The sequence below is a fragment of the Cibotium barometz genome, chromosome 25, assembly GCF_041138505.1.
Source record: "Cibotium barometz isolate CiBa-2024 chromosome 25, ASM4113850v1, whole genome shotgun sequence".
In the NCBI taxonomy this organism is placed as follows: Eukaryota; Viridiplantae; Streptophyta; class Polypodiopsida; order Cyatheales; family Cibotiaceae; genus Cibotium; species Cibotium barometz.
In genome coordinates, this window is record NC_141070.1 from 23,796,622 (window position 1) to 23,818,973 (window position 22,352).

The following is a 22,352-nucleotide window of genomic DNA, read 5'->3' on the forward strand; positions in this document are numbered from 1 at the left end:
AAAGAAGATTGTGGCCACTATGATCCTCATGGATGAGGAAGAGAACAAGGATGACTCTCATGACATTGAGGAATGGGAGGATTGCAATGAAGAAGCACATGAGGAGTCACTTGAAGACCATTCTTTCATCACGGAGGATGGTGAATTTCCGTTTGATCCGGGAGGTGGTACTTGCTGCAAATGCACCTAAGAGGCTCTCTTTGATCACTCCAAGGTGACTCAAGAAAGAGATTAAGGCTTTTGGCACTATCTATGTGTTACATGTTACCCAAGAGGGGATGGAAGGCAGTGGACAGCACATAGATGAGGAAATGGCAACTCTTCTTAAGGAGTATGAAGATATTTTGCAAGTGCCAAAGAGTCTACCACCTAAGAGGGTCTTATTGATGAATACCTTGTCAAATGGAAGCAATTACCCATGGATGAGGCTACTTGGTAATCATTGGAGTATGTCCAACAACATGGCTTACTTGTGGATGACTTTCCGTGACCAAGTGGTATGGTTTACTTGAGCAAATTGGGTAATATGAGGAGAAGTATACATGCTGTAATTTCTGGACAGCTTTGGGAAGGTCTACTATTGGGCCTATTTTTCTACTCGAACAAGCTTCATGGCGTATCCTAATGAAAGATTATGATGTGGGCTACATATGGCTGAGTGTACATATCATTTTCAGCCCAATATATGGAGTCTAAATGAAGGATTTTCAAGGGTCTTCATCGACTAGAAGGGCTGTCATAACAGTCCCACTCATACACTTTGGGCTTGAAGCTTCGTGGACTTGTACACATCCAAATTTTCATTGTATATGTGCTTTGGATGTACTTGAGAACTCTTAACCACTTCCCATTGATTACATTAGAGTCTCATACTTTGAGATTGTACATGTTATTGATTTTGAGGACAAAATCTTTGGGAAGGGATGGTTTGTAATAAAGTAGGAACTTTATTCAATAGGGTTAATAATGGGACAAGTCCATGTATAAAAGAGGGGACTTGGACCATGGTTGTAACTTTTGATGATCATTTTTAGAAATGGAAACTCATGTTTCTTGGAGCTCATGGCTTCTTGGCTTGTGGAAGGCTATTTCCATTCTCTTGGTGTGAGAGACTAAACACACTTAGGCATCATGTTTACATGGTGATTACTCATATTTTCATGCATTACATCCCTTCATTCCACTTCCCCCCAACTAATGTTTTTAGTTTTTGACCATAACTGGTCAGTCAACGGGACTGCGATCTTCGCGTAGTCCTTTACATACTGTTGGTAGAACCCCGACATGCCAAGAAAAATCTACAGTTCCTCGAGATTCTTCGGCGCTGGCCATTTAAGAATAGCCTCTACTTTTTCTGGCTCCATCCACGTACCATCGAGACGGATATAATATGGCCAAGATAGTGAATTTTTGTTTCAAAAAATTCACATTTGCTCTTCTTTGCAAATAGTTTGTGTTCTCTCAACAACTCGAACACTAGACGCAAATGCTCTATGTGTTCTTTTTGTGTCTTACTGTACACAAGAATATCATCTAGGAAAACTGCTACAAATTTTCCCAGATATGGACGTAAAATACTATCCATCAACGTCATAAACGTCACTGGAGCATTGGTTAGCCCAAATGGCATAACCAAAAACTCAAAATGCCCGAAACGGGTCCTAAATGCTGTCTTTGCAACATCTTCTGCTTTTATTCTAACCTGATGATACCCAGATCTCAAGTCTATTTTTGTAAAGTATCTCGATCCATAGAGTTGATCAAACAACTCATCCATGCGTGGCATTGGATACTTGTTCTTAATCGTTATATGATTAAGAGCCCTATAGTCTATGCACATCCGCATAGATCCATCTTTCTTCTTTACCAGAAGAATAGGCGATGCCCACGGACTTGAACTAGGCCGAATAAAGCCTTTGTTCAAATATTCCGTCAATTGTTTTTCCACCTCCTGTGCCTCAGAGTGGCTTAATCTATAAGCAGGTTTGCTTATAGGTTTTGATCCTGGCATAACTTCGATTCCATGGTCTACTTCTCTAGATGGTGGTAAACCATCTGGTAAATCATCAAGAAAAACATCCTGAAATTCCTCTAATAAATTTATTAAAGTATCTACGTACTTTTTCTTTAATGTCTCATTCACCTTGGATTTTTTCTTGTTTGAATCACATGCATGCCAAATAGGGTTTTCAAACAGTGGGTCTCGTCCAAGGTTATTTTGTTTTCCTTGTTTGTCTACGCAAACATCATTTATTGTTTCATCTACGAAAACAGAATTCAATAGAGGGTAACAAGCATATACCTCTGCTATCTAGTCTCTGCAGACCGCTGTACACAGCTCAATGGAGGAAATAAGTGGTGTGGCAGGGACAGTACGGTCGCCCTGCAGGGTGATGACTCTACCTCCGTGCTCAAAACATAGCGTATTATATAAGTAATTCCGAGCTAGCCTAGGGCCCAAGCCATACAGCCACTCCCTGCCTAGATATACGTCTGCTCTGGCTAAGTGCATGACGTGAAAGTCAAGCGGAGCCTCATAGTCCTGCATAGATAATGGGACCCCCAATACTACGGTATTCCATACCATTTTATCATATTCGTTAGCTAATCCAACAGTATACTCATGATCACTTCGGGTCTCAATCAACCCCAACTTCTTGACTAACGACGAGTAGTTCAAGAAGTTGTAGCTAGCTCCATCATCAATAAAAACTGTGACTCTACGGCCACCTATGGTGCCATACATGCGTACCATGTCATGCAGACCTACAGTAGGCTGCCACATCGCTAGTGTCACTGAACAAGCATGATGCTCATCACAATGACACACTGTCACCTCTCTGAACTCTGCGGAACTGAGAGGGAGTCTCTGCACTATATGCAACTGCCTAGAAGATTTACCATCTTTTTTGGGCTCGTTGCCACTCGTGCTGGCTTTAGGTTTTGGACACTCAGCCTTCGTGTGCCCTACTACATTACAATTAAAGCAACCATTTTCCTTTCGCGCTTTAATATAATGCTCTTTCTTTTGGATTTCAGTGTCTCTTTTTTTCCTGGATGGTCGTGGTTTTTTAGACCAATGACCACCCTATCCTTCCTGGTCCATCCTATCCCCTTGTTTCTCACTGCGGAACCCTTTTCTTTTAAGGCCTGACCTCCTTTTTTCACTACCCTTGGCCCTGCTAGAACCACCACACGCACTACGGCGCTTGATGTCATCAAATATCTGTGCATATATAGTGTGTGGCCTGCCGTCCACACTAGCCTGGCTGCCCATGACTCCGCATGGGCGTCCTCTCCCACTGAACCCCGGACATGGCCATCCGGTCTGCCGTCGGTCCCAGGCGTTACAGCCTACTGACACAACCAATGGTAGCCACTTTGAGCTGTGAAGTTGAATACAAGGTAGTTTTTCACAAAGCAATTGTGGAGTATGTATGGCTCATATACCTTTCGGCAAATCTTGGTGTTGGACAATAGTCTCCCGCCTCCATCTTCATTGATATAGATAGAGTGCATTATTGTGAAAGGAACCCAATGTTTCATGCCAAATAAAGCACATTGAGGTGTATTCATCATTATGTCGGGGAGAGGCTCGTTGCGGGAGAGATTAGCCTTGTAGCTTATGTCTCTACTACACATGACAATGTATGTATGTAAGTGACCTTATCACATCACTTCGCTTGTACTTCACTCATTCTTATCAATCTACTTTGAGCGTTGTGCTTCTCTCCCTCTCTTCTTGGTTGTTTGTTACATTTGTGTGTATATTACTACCTTTGTCTTCTTTTACACCCACTCTCTTTGTGTACAACTATGTAGTTGTATTAAGAGGTATAGGTGAGCTTCTCAAAGGATTTGGGGCTCTAAAGCTAAACTTATGAGCAGCAAAGCATCACTTTGGGACATGTAAGATGTTGCTTACAAGCACCATCACTTTGTGACTAAGATCAAGCTAACTCTCTGAGGGACATATGATTCCAAAATCACCATACAATTAGTGTCACTATAGAATCATTATAGTAGTGTCAGCAACCCATATAATAATATAAATGGCATTCACAAATAATAACATAACAACCCATATAATAACATAGAGTCATTATAGTATTGTAGCAACCCATATAATAACATACATTGCATGCACAAATAAGATTATTATGATACGATGGTTTTGTTAGATCTCACATAATGAAGAGCCAAACTCACAAACACACACACAATGCTCAAAGATAAGAACACAAGGGTGTAGAGTGTGAGAGAGAATGGCAAGATCAAAGACAAGAACACAAGGGTGTAGAGTGTGAGAGAGAATGGCAAGCTCAAAGACAAGAACACAAGGGTATAAAGTGTGAGAGAGAATGGCAAGCTCAAAGGAGAGGATAAAACTCTCTACAAGTACAAATGAGTAAGCAAGCCTAAACTACGAATAAGGTTACTTATATACTAGCTAACCCCCTAGATGGCCATGGAGAAAATCCTAGTGGGACAAAAGTGCCCATGGCATTAGTGTATGACCTCATGGTGTAGTATCTAACAAACCCCCTCTCTAGTACAAATGTGAGTTTTACAATGATTACAGATCAGTCTCTAGAAGAAAAGAGACCAAAAGCTTTATGGAAGGCCTCAAACTTTTCACGTGATAAGGCTTTAGTGAAAAGATATGCCACATTATCATGTGTATTACAATAGATTAGATTGATCTCTTCTGCATGGAGTCTCTCTCTGATATAGTGGTAATGCACTTCAATGTGCTTAGTCTTGGCATGAAAGATAACTGCCATTGTGTTATGACTGTTAGTGAGAATAGGAGTAAGGGTGTATAAAGGGACATAAAGATCCTCCATTAATCTTCTCAACCATTATCATGTGTATAGATCAGATTCATCTCTCCTGCACATGGAGTCTCTCTCTAACATAGTGGTAATGCACTTCAATGTGCTTAGTCCTGGCATGAAAGATAACTTCCATTGTGTTATGACTGTCAGTGAGAATAGGAGTAGGGGTGTTTGAAGGGACGTAAAGATCCTCCATCAATCTTCTCAACCATTCACATTCAATTGTCATAGTGAATGCTCCTCTGTATTCAGCTTCACAAGATGTTGTTACCATAGTTGGTTTTCTTACTTAGCCAAGATATGCACAAATTTCGAAGAAAGAAATAGTTCCCAGATGTGGACTATCATGTATCGTAATCGCCTACCCAATTGAAATCATTGTGGGCATGATGTTCTAAATCACCCCCCTTTACATAGAATAATCCAAGATCTTAAGTGCCTTGCAAGTATTGGAAGATACGTTTAATTGCTTGCCAATGCTTAATTCTTGGGCAATGCATGAACTTTGAAAGTTGTAACACACTATATTAGATGTCTGGTTGTAAGTTGCACAAGGCATCCAACAACTTGATCATAAGTGGTTATGTCAAATGGTTCATCGACATCCTCTAGAGACGAAGCTTGACACCAAGTTTCATTGGTGTAGAAATTGGCTTGCAACTTTCCATGTTGAACCTCTTTAGTAGTGCCTTGTGATGTCCTTGAATTGCGTAATGACTATAGTATTATCTTCATGTATAAACTGAATACCCAAATATTAGTGCAAAAGACCAAGATCTGACATCTCAAAAATTGAGACAAGGTCAGCCTTGAAGGTTGTAATGAAATCCTCATTAGTGCCTTTAGCATGTCATCTACATAGAGAATGACAACAACGAATCCTGCTTGTTCTTTTTCACATATAAAGTGCATTCCGTAGGACTGTTTTGAAATCCCTATCCAGTCAAAAAGGCTTGAATCTTCTAGTACCAAGCTCTGGGAGCCTGTTCTAAACCATATAAAGATTTAGTAAGCTTGCATACCTTCTGTACTTGACCAACTTGGACAAATTTAGCTGGTTGACTCACAAGTCACCATTCAAGAACGCTATTTTTTAATGTCCAATTGGTGCACTTTTCATCCATGATGGGCTACAAAAGCAATAACAAATTGGATAGTGGACATACGAGAAGTGGGAGAAAAAGTTTTATCATAATCAATCTTTGTTGGGTATAACCTTTTACAACACGTTTGGCCTTACATCTGTAAATACCCATCTTCCTTTTGAAGACCCACTTAGTACCGATGGCTTTCTTGTTGAGTGGTAGAAACACTAAATCGCAAGTACCATTTTTATTAATGGCATAAATTTAATCCTACATGGATTTCACCTACTTTGAATCTTCTTGAGCCTCTTCAAAAGACTCAAGTTCACCTACATCATATAAAGAACTAAGAAATGTAGACTCAGCAATATCTATTGAGTTCAAGCACCGAATTTGGTTCTACTTTGCAAAGGAGTAGATAATTTGCTATTGTAAAAGGTGCTTTTAACCCATGTAGGCATAACCCTAGATTTAGTGATTGCCGATCTTTCAACATTTGCTACATCTCTAAAGTTAGTGCATCAATTCCTTGAGCATTCCTCCCTTGCAAACAAACAAGGATTAGTAGGCAAAATGTGTTCAAAATCAATAGAAATTGGCACGGGTAACAACCCATCAAACATGTCCAAAGAATTGGCATATGCATGCTTATTAAATTCCATCATTGAATAGACAGAATCCTTTGCAAAAACGATATCCCTACTAATAATAATCTTCTTAGTGAGAGGATTGTAGAGACAATAACCTTTGCTTTCACCCACAATAACCAATAAAAATGCATTTCACTGCTTTGTCATTAGGCTTAGTTCTACTTTGTACAAAAAGAGAAAGTAAAAATCACCACGCAACCGTAAACCATGAATAAGGTTGCTTATATACTAGCTAACCCTCAGCTGCAAATAAGATTACTTATATACTAGCTAACCCTAAGGTCCGTGTTCATACCTGGGTGGCCATGGGAACAAACCCAGTGCGACAAAAGTGCTCATTGCATAAGGACATGACCTCATAGTGTAGTATTACCAAATATCTAACATGTTTTATTGATTATGGTACCATGATTATAAATGTGCACTTTTAGCAAAGCTTGTGTAACTCCTCAAGGGATGTCTATTGTATAATATATTACCAGATTGCATAAAAGATGGGTATTGATTTGAAAAATATTCATAATTACAAGAGATGATATTTATGAATTAACAAAACATGTAAAATAAACATATTTATTTGTTACCCAATGCACGTAGGTGATATGGAGTTGTTTAAGAAGTGAGGCCCTTGGATGTGATTCTTTTTTTAATGTGGTTTACGAAGTTAGGCATGTGGTTTAAAGAAGTTTATTACTAGCTTCTTAGTAATGTTTAAAGCCTGTTACTTTGTGTGTGGTAGTATAATCTATTATAGTGTTAACATTCTAGTCTATGATTGTCCATGTAACATAATACATACATTATCTTGGCCACATATTTGTGACACAAAGCTAAAGTGGTGCCATTGTTCACGATGCATGTGCTAGCTTTTATAGGTATTCAAGATCCTTTGGTTCTATGCTAGGTTTTTTAAAATAAGGAACAACAATAGTGTGTAATAAACCTAACACCGTAAAGAACACTTAGAAATAATTTTTGTTTACAACATGATTACTGTGTTAATTCAACCAACCGTGTCAAGATGACAACTCAACTTGAGAGCATACACACATTATCTATTTTCTTTCCTTCTCTTACATAATGTGTGCATGAAGGCATTGATCCAAAAAGTGTTTTTTTCTCTCACAAAACTATTAGTCCCAAACCGTTGCTCAAAAATTGGAACTAAAGGTAAGCATTGGGAGGAAAGGACTCGCTCCTAGTGAAGTGCAAGCACACTAATTCTCCACACTAGATATTGTCTTACCGTGGCACATGGTCCATGTTGATCATCTATGCATCGGCCAATTGTATCTTCAACTACATTGTTTGCTTGTATAGATTGTGCTTTTTCCTTGATGACCTTCTAAGAATAGGAAGTATGCTTAACTAATTGAAATTAGTTGACCATACATTGTATGTAAACTAAAATTACATTGATGACTTATAGAACCTTCTAAGAATAGGACGTATACTCAACTAATTGGATTAGTTGACCATACATTGTATGTTCAACTAATTGAACTTACAGCTTGTAAAGGTTGCTCTTTTTCCTTGATGACTTATAGAACCTCCTAAGAATAACAAGTATAAGAATGTTCATCTTCGCAAGCATCTCTTGTATTTGAATGGTGTTTCACTTTTGTGTTAAAAAGTTTAACCTTTTATGGCCACTCTAACTTGTGAAGTTGTAAAAGATGAAAATAAGACCATTCACACCAATCCTTTTACCCTTTGTTGCCACTCTAACTTGTGAAGTACCTAAAAGATGAAAATAAGACCTTCACACTAATCCTTATAATTTTTAGGGCATTCACACCAATCCTTTTACCTTATATTGCCACTCTAACTTGTGAAGTACCTAAAAGATGAAAATAAGACCTTCACACAATCCTTATAATTTTTAGGGGCAATGGGTTGTTAATCTACTTAGGTCCATTGGTGGGGCTATCATAGAATGAATCTCAAATTTCAACATATGAATAAGTGTATTTGGGAGAGAAAAAATTAATAATTACATTTGTGAACGTTATTACCATTATGTTTTAATTATTTGCCAATAAATATCAAGCACAACAAATGCTTGATATTATTTTCCATTATGTTTTAATTATTTGCGAATAATATCAAGCACAACAAATGCTATAATTACATAGTTCTTAAATTAAATATGAGATCTTCTTTGTCAATATAGCATAGATCGGTATGTATACACACTTTGGCAAGCTTCCAATGGGAAAAACAAATGCAAGAATAGTGGTGCGACATTTTTCCGTGCTTGCTTCCTACACCCAATAATCTTTGAGGTTAGATATAGAACAATTCTTGACCCAATGGGGGCCTATCTAGGTAGCGTGAGAGGGATCGATTGACTCTATGATTGTTCAAGGGGTGGGGAGTCTAGTGTCCATGTAGGTACACAATAAGTGTAAGTATGTTCTAAGTAGAATGCCATCATTGTCCACTACGGGCAGGAGGGTAGATTTGAACCCAACACAGGGAAATGTGTAGGCCTGCACACATAGAGATATACACACACATATACACGTGTATACATACATGAATGTGCACATAGGGTCCTATACAAAAGCGTTTCTCTGTTCAAGTCCAAGCACAAGGCAGCTCTAGCGGCCCGACCTGGCTCAAAAAAACAAAAACAAAAACAAAAAAATAGGGTCCTATAAAAACAAAAACAAAAAAATAGGGTCCTATAAAAACAAAAACAAAAAAATAGGGTCCTATACCAGCACACATAAGGTCCCACACAGTTTTTACTTTGGGCGGACACCTCGCTTCCTTCGTAGCTGAAGAAGTCTGCGAAAGATCGCCACGCTTGGCCTCTTAAGCTTGTTGGCGAAAGCGTTCTCTTTTTTCTAAAGGCGTCGATTTTCCAGCTGCATGTGCTCTGGAGTACTCTGATTCAGAGGCGTTTATTGGATCTCAATGGGTATAGTTCATCACATTTTTTTTCACACTTCAATCCTGTTTGTGATCTAACCTTGACAGTTCAATTCAATCCTGAGAGCGCTGATGCATTAATTGGGGCAGTTTAGGAGCATTAATTATGTGTTTGGGGCCTCCTTCTCTCTCTCTCTCTCTCTCACACACACACACACACACACACACATGCATACATACAGTGGGTTTAGGGTAATTGATGAGATTCAAATCACAACAGAAATCAGAAGGTAGTTAGGGTTAGCAACTTATGAAAGCACTTACACTCACATACATACATACATATATGCATGCATGCATACATCCGATGTGGTACACAGTACATTGTAGGCTCGACTGCATTAGTTGCACTTTTAATGCTTGCGTTAAGCTGGATATTGTTGCTCTGTCGTGAATTGCATAACATTTGCTACAGGGAAAAACAGGCATTTCCCAGCTTGCTGGGGTTTTCCTGGCAGTGTTGCATAAGACTTCTCGGAAGAAGGTGGTGTTCCCCTGCAAAATTTCTCATTCGTTTCCGGGGATCTCGTGGACTTGGAGAGTGGTTTTACTGACTTCATTCCTGAACGCCATAACGTGGTAGGTGGCTTTCTACTCATGTTTTTCTGGAAATTGTAATATCATGTCCTCAGTCAGTTAGTTTTTTGCAAGTGATTATTATTATTATTATTATTTTTTTTGGGGGGGTATGAAAGGAACCATGGAAACTAGGAGCACAAGCCTTCAAATTTTTCTTTTCCAATTCTTCTCAAAGAATTGGATAAAAATATGATGTTCACAATTACTAAAATGTTCAGTGTATGGAGAGTGGTGTTTCATCATCAAGTTCATTCAAAACAACAAAAGTTTTTAGGAAGCGGTTCACTTTGTGAAAAACAAACAGTTTTATCCATGAAGACCTCACCCATTTGCAATTGGAAGAACAAAAACTGCAATGGCAGGGCAAAAGTAGATGAAGTAGCTATGTCTTGAAAACTGAACAAACTGAAGTTGCAAAATAGAGCTCTCCCAGCTTGATGCTTCTACTACTTTGCTGATTAACACTTTGTATGTATGGTACATGCTTTATCCTCTCTGCTCCAAAAAGAGGATGGCATTATTATGTCTTGAACAAGGTACATCAATGGGAATTTGAAGTGGTTTGTTATGAGGAATGCAAGCCAATTGTGACTCCTATTAAGACAAGCCTCAAGCTCAATAGCTTTGATGCCAGAGATGCCACTCTTTATAGTAAGGCTGTGTGATCTATCTATGCAACGCTAGAGTGGATATATCTTATGGTGTTTTCCCTATTGAGCAAGTTCATGCACAACCCATGCACCTCACATTCAAAAGCTGTGAAGCGGATTTTCAGGTACCTCCAGGGCTCAGAGTCGGTTCGCAGTCACTTGGATAAGGAGGTGATATTCACTTGTTTGAATATAATGATTCAGATTGGGTTGACGACTTTCATACTCAACAATCCACAGGTGGAAATTGTTTTTTGTCGGGTTACTCACATGTTTCTTGGCTTAGCAAGAAAAAATCCATTGTGGCTACATCCTCATGTGAAGCTGAGTATAGAGTAGTCTTCACAGCCATGGTCGAGGAGGTTGTTGAGAGACATGGAGATTAGACAAAGTGGTGTAGTACTTATTCTCACAGATATTAGAGTGCTATTGCCGTTGCTAAAAAATGCACGGACAAAGCACATAGAAGTATGCTATATTTTGTGCAATATGCTCATGCAAGGTTCTTTCAAGAACTTTCATCATCATATAACTTGCAAAAGGAAAGCACCAGACTGATCCAGCCCACCCATCCATAGGCCAGTACGTTGGCTGGCATACTCCCCTTTTCTCTTGTTTTACTTTCCGATGCTTGGACTATGGGGTTGACCCAACCAGGGAGCATCGTCACTTTTTGGATCGGAGCATTCGGGACAACATCTTCACTTTTTGGGAGGCGATCGCTTCGGCTAGGACGCCTCAACAGGATCTTATTGTTCTCCTCCTTGATTTTGAGAAAGCCTATGACAGAGTAGATTAGGGCTTTCTGGAGGGAACGATGTGCAAGATGGGATTTTTGGAAGAATGGGTCCGAGGTGTTTCGGGACTCTACCTGGCTTCACACAGCCAGGTTCTTATTCAGGGAGCCAAAGCCAACAGATTTCCGCTTTCTCGCTTGGTCCGACAGGGCTACCCTCTAGCACCTTATCTCTTCCTATTTGTCGCTAAGGCCATGAGTAGTTTTCTCTCCGCCTAGGGGACTGGGCTCCATGGACTGTGTCTTCCCATCTGTGTGTAGGAGGAGCTGCTTGATTCGGTGTTCGCCAATGACACAGCATCATACGTGTCTTGGGACGGGGGGAACCTCTAGAGATTTGCCAAGGCGATAGAGATCTTCTGTCATGCATTCGGAGTGCAGATCAATTGGCACAAGTTGTGTGGATTTTGGGTTGGCTCATTGCCTGCCCCAACTTGGCGTCTAGTTGAGGCTTTTCAATGGGTCTCGAGGGACACTCCAATTTGTTATCTTGGATGCCAGGCAGACATTGATATCTTCCCTGAGTAGTAGCTAGCCCCTCTTCTTTTGAGCATTTGGAAGAAGCTGTTATAGTGGAGTTGAGCCAGGCTTTCTTTAGCTGGGCAGGTTGTGGTTGCTGCCCCAGATTCAGCCCTGTTTTCAGCACCTTCTCCTTTGCGTTTTCTCCCAGATCCACAGCCCTTGCTGCTGCGTTTTCTGGACAGCACCTTCTGGTCACTTCTCTTCCAGTTTGGCTTCTTCTCCAATTGCAGCCATCTGGCGTTTTCTGATCAGTGTTTTTCTTCCCACTTGGAGATTGGACATAGGCGGCCTGTTTTCTACAAGACAGCAGCCTTCTGTGCTGCGTTTTCATCTCCAGTGGCCTTTCCCCTTTGCAGAGGGGGTTTGTGGTGTTGCAGGCTTTGGTGGCACTCTTGGTACGTGTGGAAACTTCCAGAGAGGTTTGATGCATACTTTCAGTCTCTTGTTTCTTCTCCTCGTCGTGTTCCAGTTACTTGGGAGGAAGTTCTCCCCTCCGTTATGCAGATTGAATCTCACTTTGAGGAGCGGACTGGCCCCTCTGGTGGCCCTGATGGAGCTTTGGCAGCACGAGATAAAGGGAAGAATCAACAAAAGAAAGGAAAAGGGGGTTCTGACAATAACTCCAAGGATTTCGACAAGGATAAAGACAACAAATCTTCAAAGAATAAGGACATTGAATGTCATTATTGTGGCAAGAAGGGTCACAAGTCACCCCAATGTCACAAGAAGAAGCGTGATGAAGCAGCAAAGAACTCTTCCTCAACGGCGGTGTCTCAACCCAAGAAGGATGATGGCATTCTTCTCTTAGCAGGTACTCGGCGTATACTTGCTCTTGTGACTTCTCAGTCATGGTCTTGGAACACAGATCTTCGACATCACTTGCTCTCATTCATGCAGACTTATGTGGTCCTATGAGTACCGCGTCTTTGAGTAAGGCGGCGTACATGCTCGTGATGGTGGATGATTTTACCAGATATACTTGGGTTTTCTTTTTGAAGACCAAGGATGAGACTTTTCAGCACTTCTGTGATTGGAAAGCTGAGGTGGAAAAAGAGACCGGTCACTCGGTCAAGGCTCTCAGGACCGATGGAGGGGGTGAGTTCACATCCTAGGAGTTTCAGCAATATTGCAAGACACATGACATTCGGAGATAGCTTACTACATCATATACTCCATCACAGAATGGAGTTGCCGAGAGGAAGAATAGGACCATCATGGAGATGGCCCGTGCTATGCTTGAGCATTATTCATTACCTCGACGTTTTTGGGCTGAGGCGGCTTCCACTGCTGTCTACATTCAAAACAGGTCTCCTACTGCTGCTCTTCCCGGTAAAACTCCCTATGAGGCTTTCCATGGTAAGAAGCCCTCCGTTGTTCATTTCCGGATATTTGGGTGTATGGCGTATGTTCATGTGCCTAAGGAGCACCACTCCAAGTTGGACTCGAAGTCTCAGTGCATGACTTTTCTCGGATACAGCAGTGTGTCCAAGGCATATAGTCTTTATGATCCTCAGGCCGGTAAAGTTGTTGTGAGCCGTGATGTGGTGTTCGACGAGACTGCTACATCTTCAGAGGGGGGTGGTGAGCTTCTTCTTCCTTCACCTCCGCCTCCTCCTCCTCCTCCTCCTCCTCCTGCTCCCGCTAGTTCTGTTACACCTCTAGCTGAGGATACTCAGTTAGATGATGATGCCCCTGCTCCTCCTCGGGCGAGTTTGAGCAGATTTGTACCTGGTTGGTATTATCAAACAGTTCGTGATTCTGGGTTATGTGAGCTTCCTTCTGCTGCTCCGCCTGGTTCTCTTCGGCGTTCTTCTAGAGTTACAGGGAAATAAATTCATGAGGGCAACATGTTTGTTAATTATGCTCTTATGTCTACAATCATTAATGGTCCTTCTGATCCCACTTCTGTAGACGAGGCTCTTTCACATGAGCCTTGGCGTTGTGCTATGCAGGCAGAGCTGGATGCTATCGAACGGAATGGCACTTGGATTTTGGTGCCTTGGCCTCTGCAGCATAAGGTGATTGGTGTGCGTTGGATTTTCAAATCAAAGTTCCGAGCTGATGGCAGCTTGGACAAGCACAAGGCGAGGTTGGTTGCCAAGGGTTATGCTCAGCGCCCTGGTGTCGACTTCGATGAGACCGCTCCGACGGCCCGGATGACTACCATTCGCACCGTTCTTGCACTTGCAGGACATCATCGATGGCCCGTTTTCCAGATGGATGTCAAGTCGGCTTTCTTGAATGGAGAGCTTACACAGGAGGTTTATATTGATCAGCCGCCAGGATTTGTTGTTCCGAGCAAACAGGATCATGTGTACTGGTTGAAGAAGGCTTTATATGGTCTGAAGCAGGCTCTGCAGGCTTGGTACCAGCAGATTGATGAGTTCTTTCAGAAGCTCGGCTTGCGCCGTTCTCGCGCAGATTCGAACCTTTATATCCTCCTTGAGAGGGGGTTGATTGTTATCATTGTGGTTTATGTTGATGACCTCATCTTTACAGGTTCTTATTCTGTGCGGATTCATTCTGTTATGGATGCTTTGGAGACAGAGTTTGAGATGATGGATCTTGGCCTCTTGCATTATTTTCTTGGCTTTGAGATTTGGCAGACTTCGAAGGGCATTTTCTTCTCTCAACAGAAGTACACTCAGGAGATTCTCGACAGATTTCAGATGATTGGATGCAAACCAGTATCTTCTCCTATGGATATTGGTGAGAAGCTTTCTTCACTTTATGCTTCTCCAGGGACTGACCAGGGACAGTATCGGGTTCTCGTCAGATGTTTGGTATGGTTGACCTACTCCCGATTGGACATATGCTTCGCAGTCAGTTTATTGAGTTCCTTCTCATCCAAACCCCGTCAGCAGCATTGGCGGTGTGCTCTCAGAGTTCTTCGGTACTTGCGTGGCACTCTGGATTTTGGCATCTTTTATGGCCAAGGACGCACTTGTTGGATGGTTTGACTCAGACTGGGCTGGAGATCCGGATACACGGCGTTCGACCGTTGGTTGTGTTTTTTCACTTGGTTCTGGAGCCATTTCTTGGAGCAGTAAAGAGCAGCCTACTGTGGCACTTTCCTCTACCGAGGCGGAGTACCGTGCAGTTTGTTATGCTGCATGTGATGCGATATGGTTGCGGAGATTATTGGAGGAGCTCGGCTGTCCTCCTATTGGATCTACTCTTCTTTGTGACAATCAGAGTTGCATCGCCATTGCCAAGAACCTTGTGTTTCATGCAACTCTGATTGTCACAAAGAAGAGTAGATCCGGTAGGAGGACAGCCGAGCTCCTCCAATAATCTCCGCAACCATATCACCTCACTCTGCTTTTTATTGCTCCAAGAAATGGCTCCTGTCGACCTGTATGAAAGAGTGCACAGAGCGGAAGCAAAGTGGCACTAGAATGTGCTGAACAGAGAGTGCAAGAGAGAGAGAGAGAGAGATATGGAGAGAACTATGCTGAATATAATGAAGCAAAACAGTCCCAAGCAAGAGACAAAGATAGTTTCATAAGTGAGGGAGTAGAATATGTACAAGACTGAATGAGAAAAGAGAGGCCAGCACCCACTATTTATAGTAAGGGAATGCTGGCTGACTGGAGCTGCAAAACAGGCCGAGAGGAGTTACTGGACATGGCCGACTGGTAAATGCCAGAAAGGCTGGGAAAAATCCCAGAAAAATAGTAGAAAAAGGGGTGGCCAGCCCACAAGCAAGGGCCATGCAAAAGGGACCAAATGGGCACCATAAAAGAGCAGAATCTGGGGATGAATATGCTAACACCCCCTCTCAGCACCAGATGCTGAATAAACTCCGAGAATCCGAAGATGAGGAGCGAAGGAAGTGTGAGAAACCGGCTTGGTGAACAAATCTGCAGCATTCTCTACGGAAGGACAATACTCCAAACGCAAATCTCCAGCAAGAATCCGTTCACGAACATAGTGATACTAAATCTCAATGTGTTTCTGCAAGTTCAACTGGGTACAGGCAGTCGACAGGTGGTACTGCCATGTCGCATTGATGGAAGGCAGCTGACATGGCACAGCCACGTGGCACAGGTGATGTGGCAGATGACACGTGTGCAGGTACGGTTGGCTGCACAGGCTTGACTGCACGTGCGCAAGCGCTGATGTGGCAGGTAAAGGCGCTGATGTGTGGCTGGTTGCAAGTGATGAGAGAGCGAAGCGAAGGGTGGACTGCAGGTACTGTTAGCGCACGTGTGAGTGGCGGCTGGCTGCAGGCATATCATAGGCGGCATGTAGCAAACAGCCCTATGGGCGCATACAGCGAGAGAGAAGTGAAGCCGTGCAGTGAGCGCAAGGCGGGCAGTAGTGAAGCGTGGGCGTTGGGCAGCAAAACGCGCAGGGAAAAAAGCGATGGAGAAACGCCGGGCAGCCCAAACGCGAAAAAGAAAAGCGTGGGATTCCTTTTCGAAAAAAAACGCGCATGCACCAAAGTGCCGTGTTTTTTTGTTATTAAAAAAAAAGAGAGAAAAAAAAGAACTATGCGATAGTTTCTTGGGAAAAGCTTTTGTTATAGTTTTTGGGAAAAAAGCTCTTGTATTAGATTTTTCCCAAGGGGGAAAAGCATAGCTTTTTCCCCCAAACTTGTATAAATAAGGGGCCAAGGCTCTTGTATCCCACAACATATCTTGGGTGAAAGCTAGAAGATCTCCCCGTGGATCAAGGAGGCATCTTCTCGGGAATTGTACAAGGGCTACGCCGACCTTGAGTTATAAATAAATACCTGCGGGGGCGCCACGCTTTGGGGCCAATTGGTCTTTTGTGCAGGAGCACTCTAGCTCCGCTTATTTATTTATTTTCTTCTTCTTCCAAATTTAATATTCTAGTTTGTAAAGCGATTAAGGTGTAATTAAGTGTGTTCACCGCCTGTCAAGTTTCTGAAGGCCGGTTTTCAAGGTTCCATTGCCGGGATTCATTGTCAACTTTTTCAAGGGGGCGAGCCTGTGGTCGACACATTTAATTCTATGGCTGGAACTAGTGTGGAGATGAAGGATTTATCTTCAGAAGAGGACACTACTTCTATGAAGATGAGGAAAGCGAGCAAGAAATACCTTCCGATATGCCAGAAGCTGAAGATGATGATGCCACCTATGAAGCAAAGATGCAAAGCTTGATGGAGGGATTAATGGAACTCGCGAAGGACTCACGTTTTCCACAAAACTTCAAAGCTGATTCTAAACCACGGAAGCAAGGGTCTGAGAAGAAAGCTAAGCCTCAACATTCGGCTCCCATCCACCCAAATTTTCAGCCATACCCTGATTCTGCTTCTTCTTTTCCCCCATCTATCCATGGAAACCCTTTTAATACTTCTCATCCTGGTTACTTTGGCGGATGTCACCATTGAGCTATCTAATGGTCCTCTTATCTTCTTGTGTGAGCTTTGGGCTCTGGATGAGCATACTCCGTAGTGGTGCTCCATCGCTAGAACTGGCACGGCGTGATTCGTAGTGCCAGGGACGGGTGGATTGCACATGGTGTATGTTTCTGGATTACCACCGCTAGGACTGGCACGGCGTGATTCGTAGTGCCAGGGACGGGTGGATTGTACACTGTGTGTGTACCTGGAATTGACTTTCCGGTGGGCCTGTTTGTGCCCGGAAATGTCAAGTATTGTGCAAGTACCTGAACGGAGATTATCCTTTAACAATGTTGCATTGTGCACTCATGTTTGCTTGCCTTTAAAATGTTTTCGCGTGAACTGGTTTCGTTTGCATGCCTGACATGTGTGTCTAGCTCAGGGGTCGGGGACGCCCTCCCGTGAGCCGTGGAATGCCTTGTCTTCTGACGGGTTTTGTGGCGTGTGAACAGGTGGGAAATCCTTATTTTAATAAGAGTTTTAAGTTATAAGTCTTATAACTTACAGGTTTCATACTTCATTAAAAGTAGGTGGACACTTTATAAGTGTGGGCACCTTCTTTTGGCCTGGGCACCCTTTTATAGCATGTGGGGTGGGGGTTGGCCACCTACCCCACCTACCACACCCAATCCTTTGCATGGGAGGAAGGCGCCTCACTTCCAGCCCTCTCCCTTGCATTTTGAAGGAGAAAAACACAACTGCTTGCTGGGATTTAGGGAAAACAGGTTGTACAGCAGCTGGAGCACTCAATATTCTCATGAAACAGGTCGTACAGCTCCTATTCCATCTATTGCTTGAGGACTGAACCACACAGCAGGTACAGCAGGTATATTACCCTCATTTCTTGCTGATTCTGGTCGTACAGTAGGTACAGCAGGTACAGGAAGTACAAAAATCATCATTGCCTGTTGATTCTGGCCGTACAGCAGCCTTGGAACCCTTTTCCCATGGACTGAATGGTACAGCTTCTCTCTTTTCACTTCCATGCGTGGATTCAGGTCTGGACAGCTCTCTTTTTCTCTCACGTGTGTACTCAAAACAGTTAGCAGGAGCCCTCTTCACTCCCACGTGTGATTCAGGTCAGACCAGTGGGGTAATCCGCGTGGATTTAGGTCATACGTATTCCCTACAAGTGGCCCAAGTTGTTTCACTCTTCCTACTGGCTGTACGGTGGCTCCAGAAGATTTTCATCGCGAAGAATGAGGAATTCTCCTGCTCTCCTATGTCTGGACTCCTCTTCCATTCACCAAGTCAACTCCGTGAGGGTGCCCCATCGCTAGGACTGGCACGGCGTGATCCGTAGTGCCAGGGACGGGTGGATTGCACGCGGAGTGTGACTCTGGAAGGTGCTATGGACGGGGCAGCCCTTGGTGACTATAGACTCGGCATCAACAAACATGTTTGGGTTTGATACTTTGTTTTTCATTGTGCATTGCTTATTGGAAATCTGGCCTTGGGCCTGTGTACTTCTAACAAATTCTCCCAAGTAATAATATCAATCCTTGGGGGGGGGCCGGCCGTTCCGGCCTCAGTGTGGTGTCATCTATCTATGCTCAGAGTTGTTAATTACTTTTTATTGCTATTTTGTCTTGTGCTATTGTCTTTTAAGAGTGTATATTAAAGTGCTAATTGGAGAAGTGAGTCCAGGAAGGGGTGACCCCTGCTTGGGTCTCGTTTCAGTGGTATCAGAGCACGGATCTTCCTTTTTCTACATTGGGAGACGATCCAAAGGCTTCCTGACCACTCTCCATTAGTGACTTTACTCTTATTATGGCTAGCCAAGCAAGTAGCAAGGAAGTGCCAAATTCAAAGGGGCACTCCAGTGGAACACAAGCAAGTGGACGGATGCCTTATGCCCGTGATCATGTATGGTTGGGACAGCCGTCCCGTGGCAAGGAGAAAATGCAGGAGCAAGAGCAAGAGCCAAGTGCCATCAATGCTGAAATTCAGCGTATGCGAGAGCTTCTCCATGCCAGGGAGATGGAATTGGCCAGCCTACGTGAGGACCCACACATTCAACAAGTGCTAGATGCAAAGAAAAAGGAGGCAACCGTCTTTCAAGACTTTGAAGCTTTGGCTCGTGGATCAGGGCTGAAACCTCGTGAGCTAGCTCTTTCATTCTTAGTGGATAAGGGTGATGTATTGCAGGGCCAGGATGGGGAGCTTGTTATAAAGAGATCTCCATTGGTGGACATGCCTGGGATAGCCTCTCCAAAGCTGAAATCTGCTGTCCACAAAGAGGAGCCTTCCATTACATCCCGACGTGATTCTACCTTACATGGGAGGCATAGCCATGCCTATGAAGGTAACATTACTTCTAGAGATGATCGTTACAAGCCTCATTCTTCATCATTGCAGGTTTCTCATGGGCTTAGAGAGCACCGACATCCCCGTACTACTACTTTACCTGTTGAACTCTCCCGTGAAGAGCCATTTCTTCATGCTCCCATCTCCACATCCTCTCCGGATCATGCTTATGCTGCAAGAGAAAGTGGTGGGGTTACACACATGCATGCAGGTACAGCACATGGTTCACGTCCACGTATGCCACCTAAGTATGCAGGAGCATCTATGGATGCCAGGGCTGATCCACATGAACGTGGAATCAAGAGGACGCATGGGGATTATGAGCATCATGTTCATAAGCAAAAGGAATTCAAAGCCGGGGACAAATCCGTCAAGTTCGAGACATATCATGGTGAGTTTGATGCTTCCAAGGTTATGTCATTTGTTTCCCAATTTGACATTGCTTTTAGTGATGAGGATTTTTCAGAAAAGTCCAAGGTGAGGCATGCCAGCATGTTCTTGAAGGGCACGGCCGCTCATTGGTGGCTTGCAGAAAAGCTCTCAGGCACTCCCGTGGACACTTGGGCTGAATTCAAAACTAGATTCTATGTCCAATTCTTACCCCCTAATGCCAAGAAGAACATACGCAAGAAGTGGGATTGGGTTAAGCAGAATGAAGGTGAGTCAGTTCATGCTTATGTATCCAAGTTTTGGAAAACACTCTTGGAAGTTTCCCCTATTATGCAGGTAAATGATGAGGAACGCAAGAGAAAGTTTGAATCGGGACTCCAACCGGTTTACCAATCGGGCTTGGAGTTGTACCCAAACCACACTCTACAACAGCTCATTTCAGCTGCTTTGGCCACCGAGCAATTGGAGCAAAAGCTGAAGCAAAACTATAGAGATGGACATGCTCAAAAGGGGAAGGACAAGGCTGTCCCAAATCTGCATAAGGGTGGACAGCCACCTAAAAGGGACTCCAATGAAGTTAAGGGAGCTCCAAAAGCTGAAAGTACCTCAGAGAAGAAGCGTCCCAACAAAAGGCCTAACTATGGACTTACTCCGGAACAAAGGGTGCAATATATACGTGACGGTAAGTGCTTTTCTTGTGGTAGTAAAGATCACATGGTCCGGCAATGCCCAAAGAAAGCAGGCAAAGAGGATGCAAAGGAAACCAAGGTTAATGTGCATATGGTGCCCGATGTACAAGGGGGGACAGCCCATGATGCTTTGGATAGGATGGTATGCAAGGCATGGGGACAGCTCAAAGATCAACCCGCATTATTTATGTTTGATGATTGTGCCACGGACAACTTCATATCATTGGAAATGGCTACAGCATTGGGCATTAGTGTGGATGACATAGGACCGGAGATTGAGGCCGGAAGTGCATTTGTTGGCAAGAAAGTCAAGGTCACACCTCTTATTGGCAAGCTTCGCATGCATATTCAGGGATATTTGGACCATGAGAACTTCCTCATTGCACCATTAAATGGGTGTGATGTATTGCTTGGAAAGCCTTGGCACTCCCGTCTTGATCCTCGCAAGGCTTACAAGACCAACCGGATCACATTTATGCATAGGGGCAAAGAGCATGTTATTGATGCCGGTGTGGAAGGGAATTCTATCCCTATTGTATCACACATACAAATAAATAAAGCCATGAGAAAGGGTCTTTGCTCGTACATGATTTTTGTTCGTGATAGAGTAGACCATGTTGATCATTCTCTTGATTCTCTCACATGTGATAGGCTGGAATTTTTGAAACAATATGAAGATTGCTTTACAGATTCACTTCCAGGGGAGCTACCACCACCACGGCCGGAGGATCATCGTATAGACCTTGTGCCTGGCAGTTCTCCACCAAATAGGCCGGCATACCGTGTGAGTGCATCACAGCAGGAGGAGATCATGAAGCAAGTCAATGAGCTCATGCAAAAAGGTTTGATCCGCCCTAGCTCTTCACCGTATTGCTCTCCCGTACTTCTAGTGCAGAAGAAGGATCTCTCTTATCGTATGTGTGTGGATTATCGGGCTCTAAATAAGCTAACCATTAAGAATAGGTTTCCTATTCCTCGCATTGATGATATTTTGGATAGATTGGATGGCTCGGCATATTTCAGCCGGATTGATTTGAAGAGTGGATATCATCAAGTACGGGTAGTACCAGAGGATGTGCATAAGACCGCTTTCAGGACAGCATTTGGTTTGTATGAGTATCTTGTTATGCCTTTCGGTCTTACAAATGCTCCTGCCACTTTTAACCGTATGATGGACAGGATTTTTAGAGATCATCGATCGTTCACTGGAGTTTTCTTCGATGACATCTTGGTTTATTCCAAGAGTGAAGAAGAGCACAGAAAGCATTTGGCCATAGTCTTTGAAGAACTCCGAAAGCATAGACTTCACATCAATGCTAAGAAGAGTGAGTTCTTCCTCTCCGAAATTCATTATCTTGGGCATATTGTTTCTCAAGATGGCATACGAATGGATCCCGCCAAGATTGAGGCTATCAAGAATTGGCCTGAACTCAAGTCAGTGCATGAGGTTCGTAGTTTTCTTGGGTTATGCTCATACTATAGACGGTTCATATGGCATTTTGCTTTGATTGCTGCCCCTCTTCATCAGTTGACAAAGA

The 22,352-nt window shown here is 43.1% G+C and overlaps 2 protein-coding genes across 2 annotated transcripts in view; both read left to right on the forward strand.

The window, feature by feature from the left end:
• The first annotated feature begins 9,291 nt into the window (after positions 1-9,291).
• LOC147624370 (zinc ion binding protein) overlaps positions 9,292-22,352 on the forward strand; it is a 130,184-nt gene continuing 117,123 nt past the window's right edge. Inside the window, exons 1-2 of the mRNA XM_086819359.1 lie at positions 9,292-9,499; positions 9,926-10,089. The gene's annotated coding sequence lies outside the window, so the exon portion shown is untranslated. The remainder of the gene's footprint in view (positions 9,500-9,925; positions 10,090-22,352) is intronic.
• On the forward strand, positions 19,379-21,943 carry LOC147624371 (uncharacterized). The gene is made up of 2 exons (XM_086819358.1): positions 19,379-21,656; positions 21,814-21,943. Exons 1-2 carry the CDS (start codon positions 19,382-19,384, stop codon positions 21,849-21,851), a joined length of 2,313 nt encoding a protein of 770 aa, XP_086675484.1. The 5' UTR covers positions 19,379-19,381; the 3' UTR covers positions 21,852-21,943.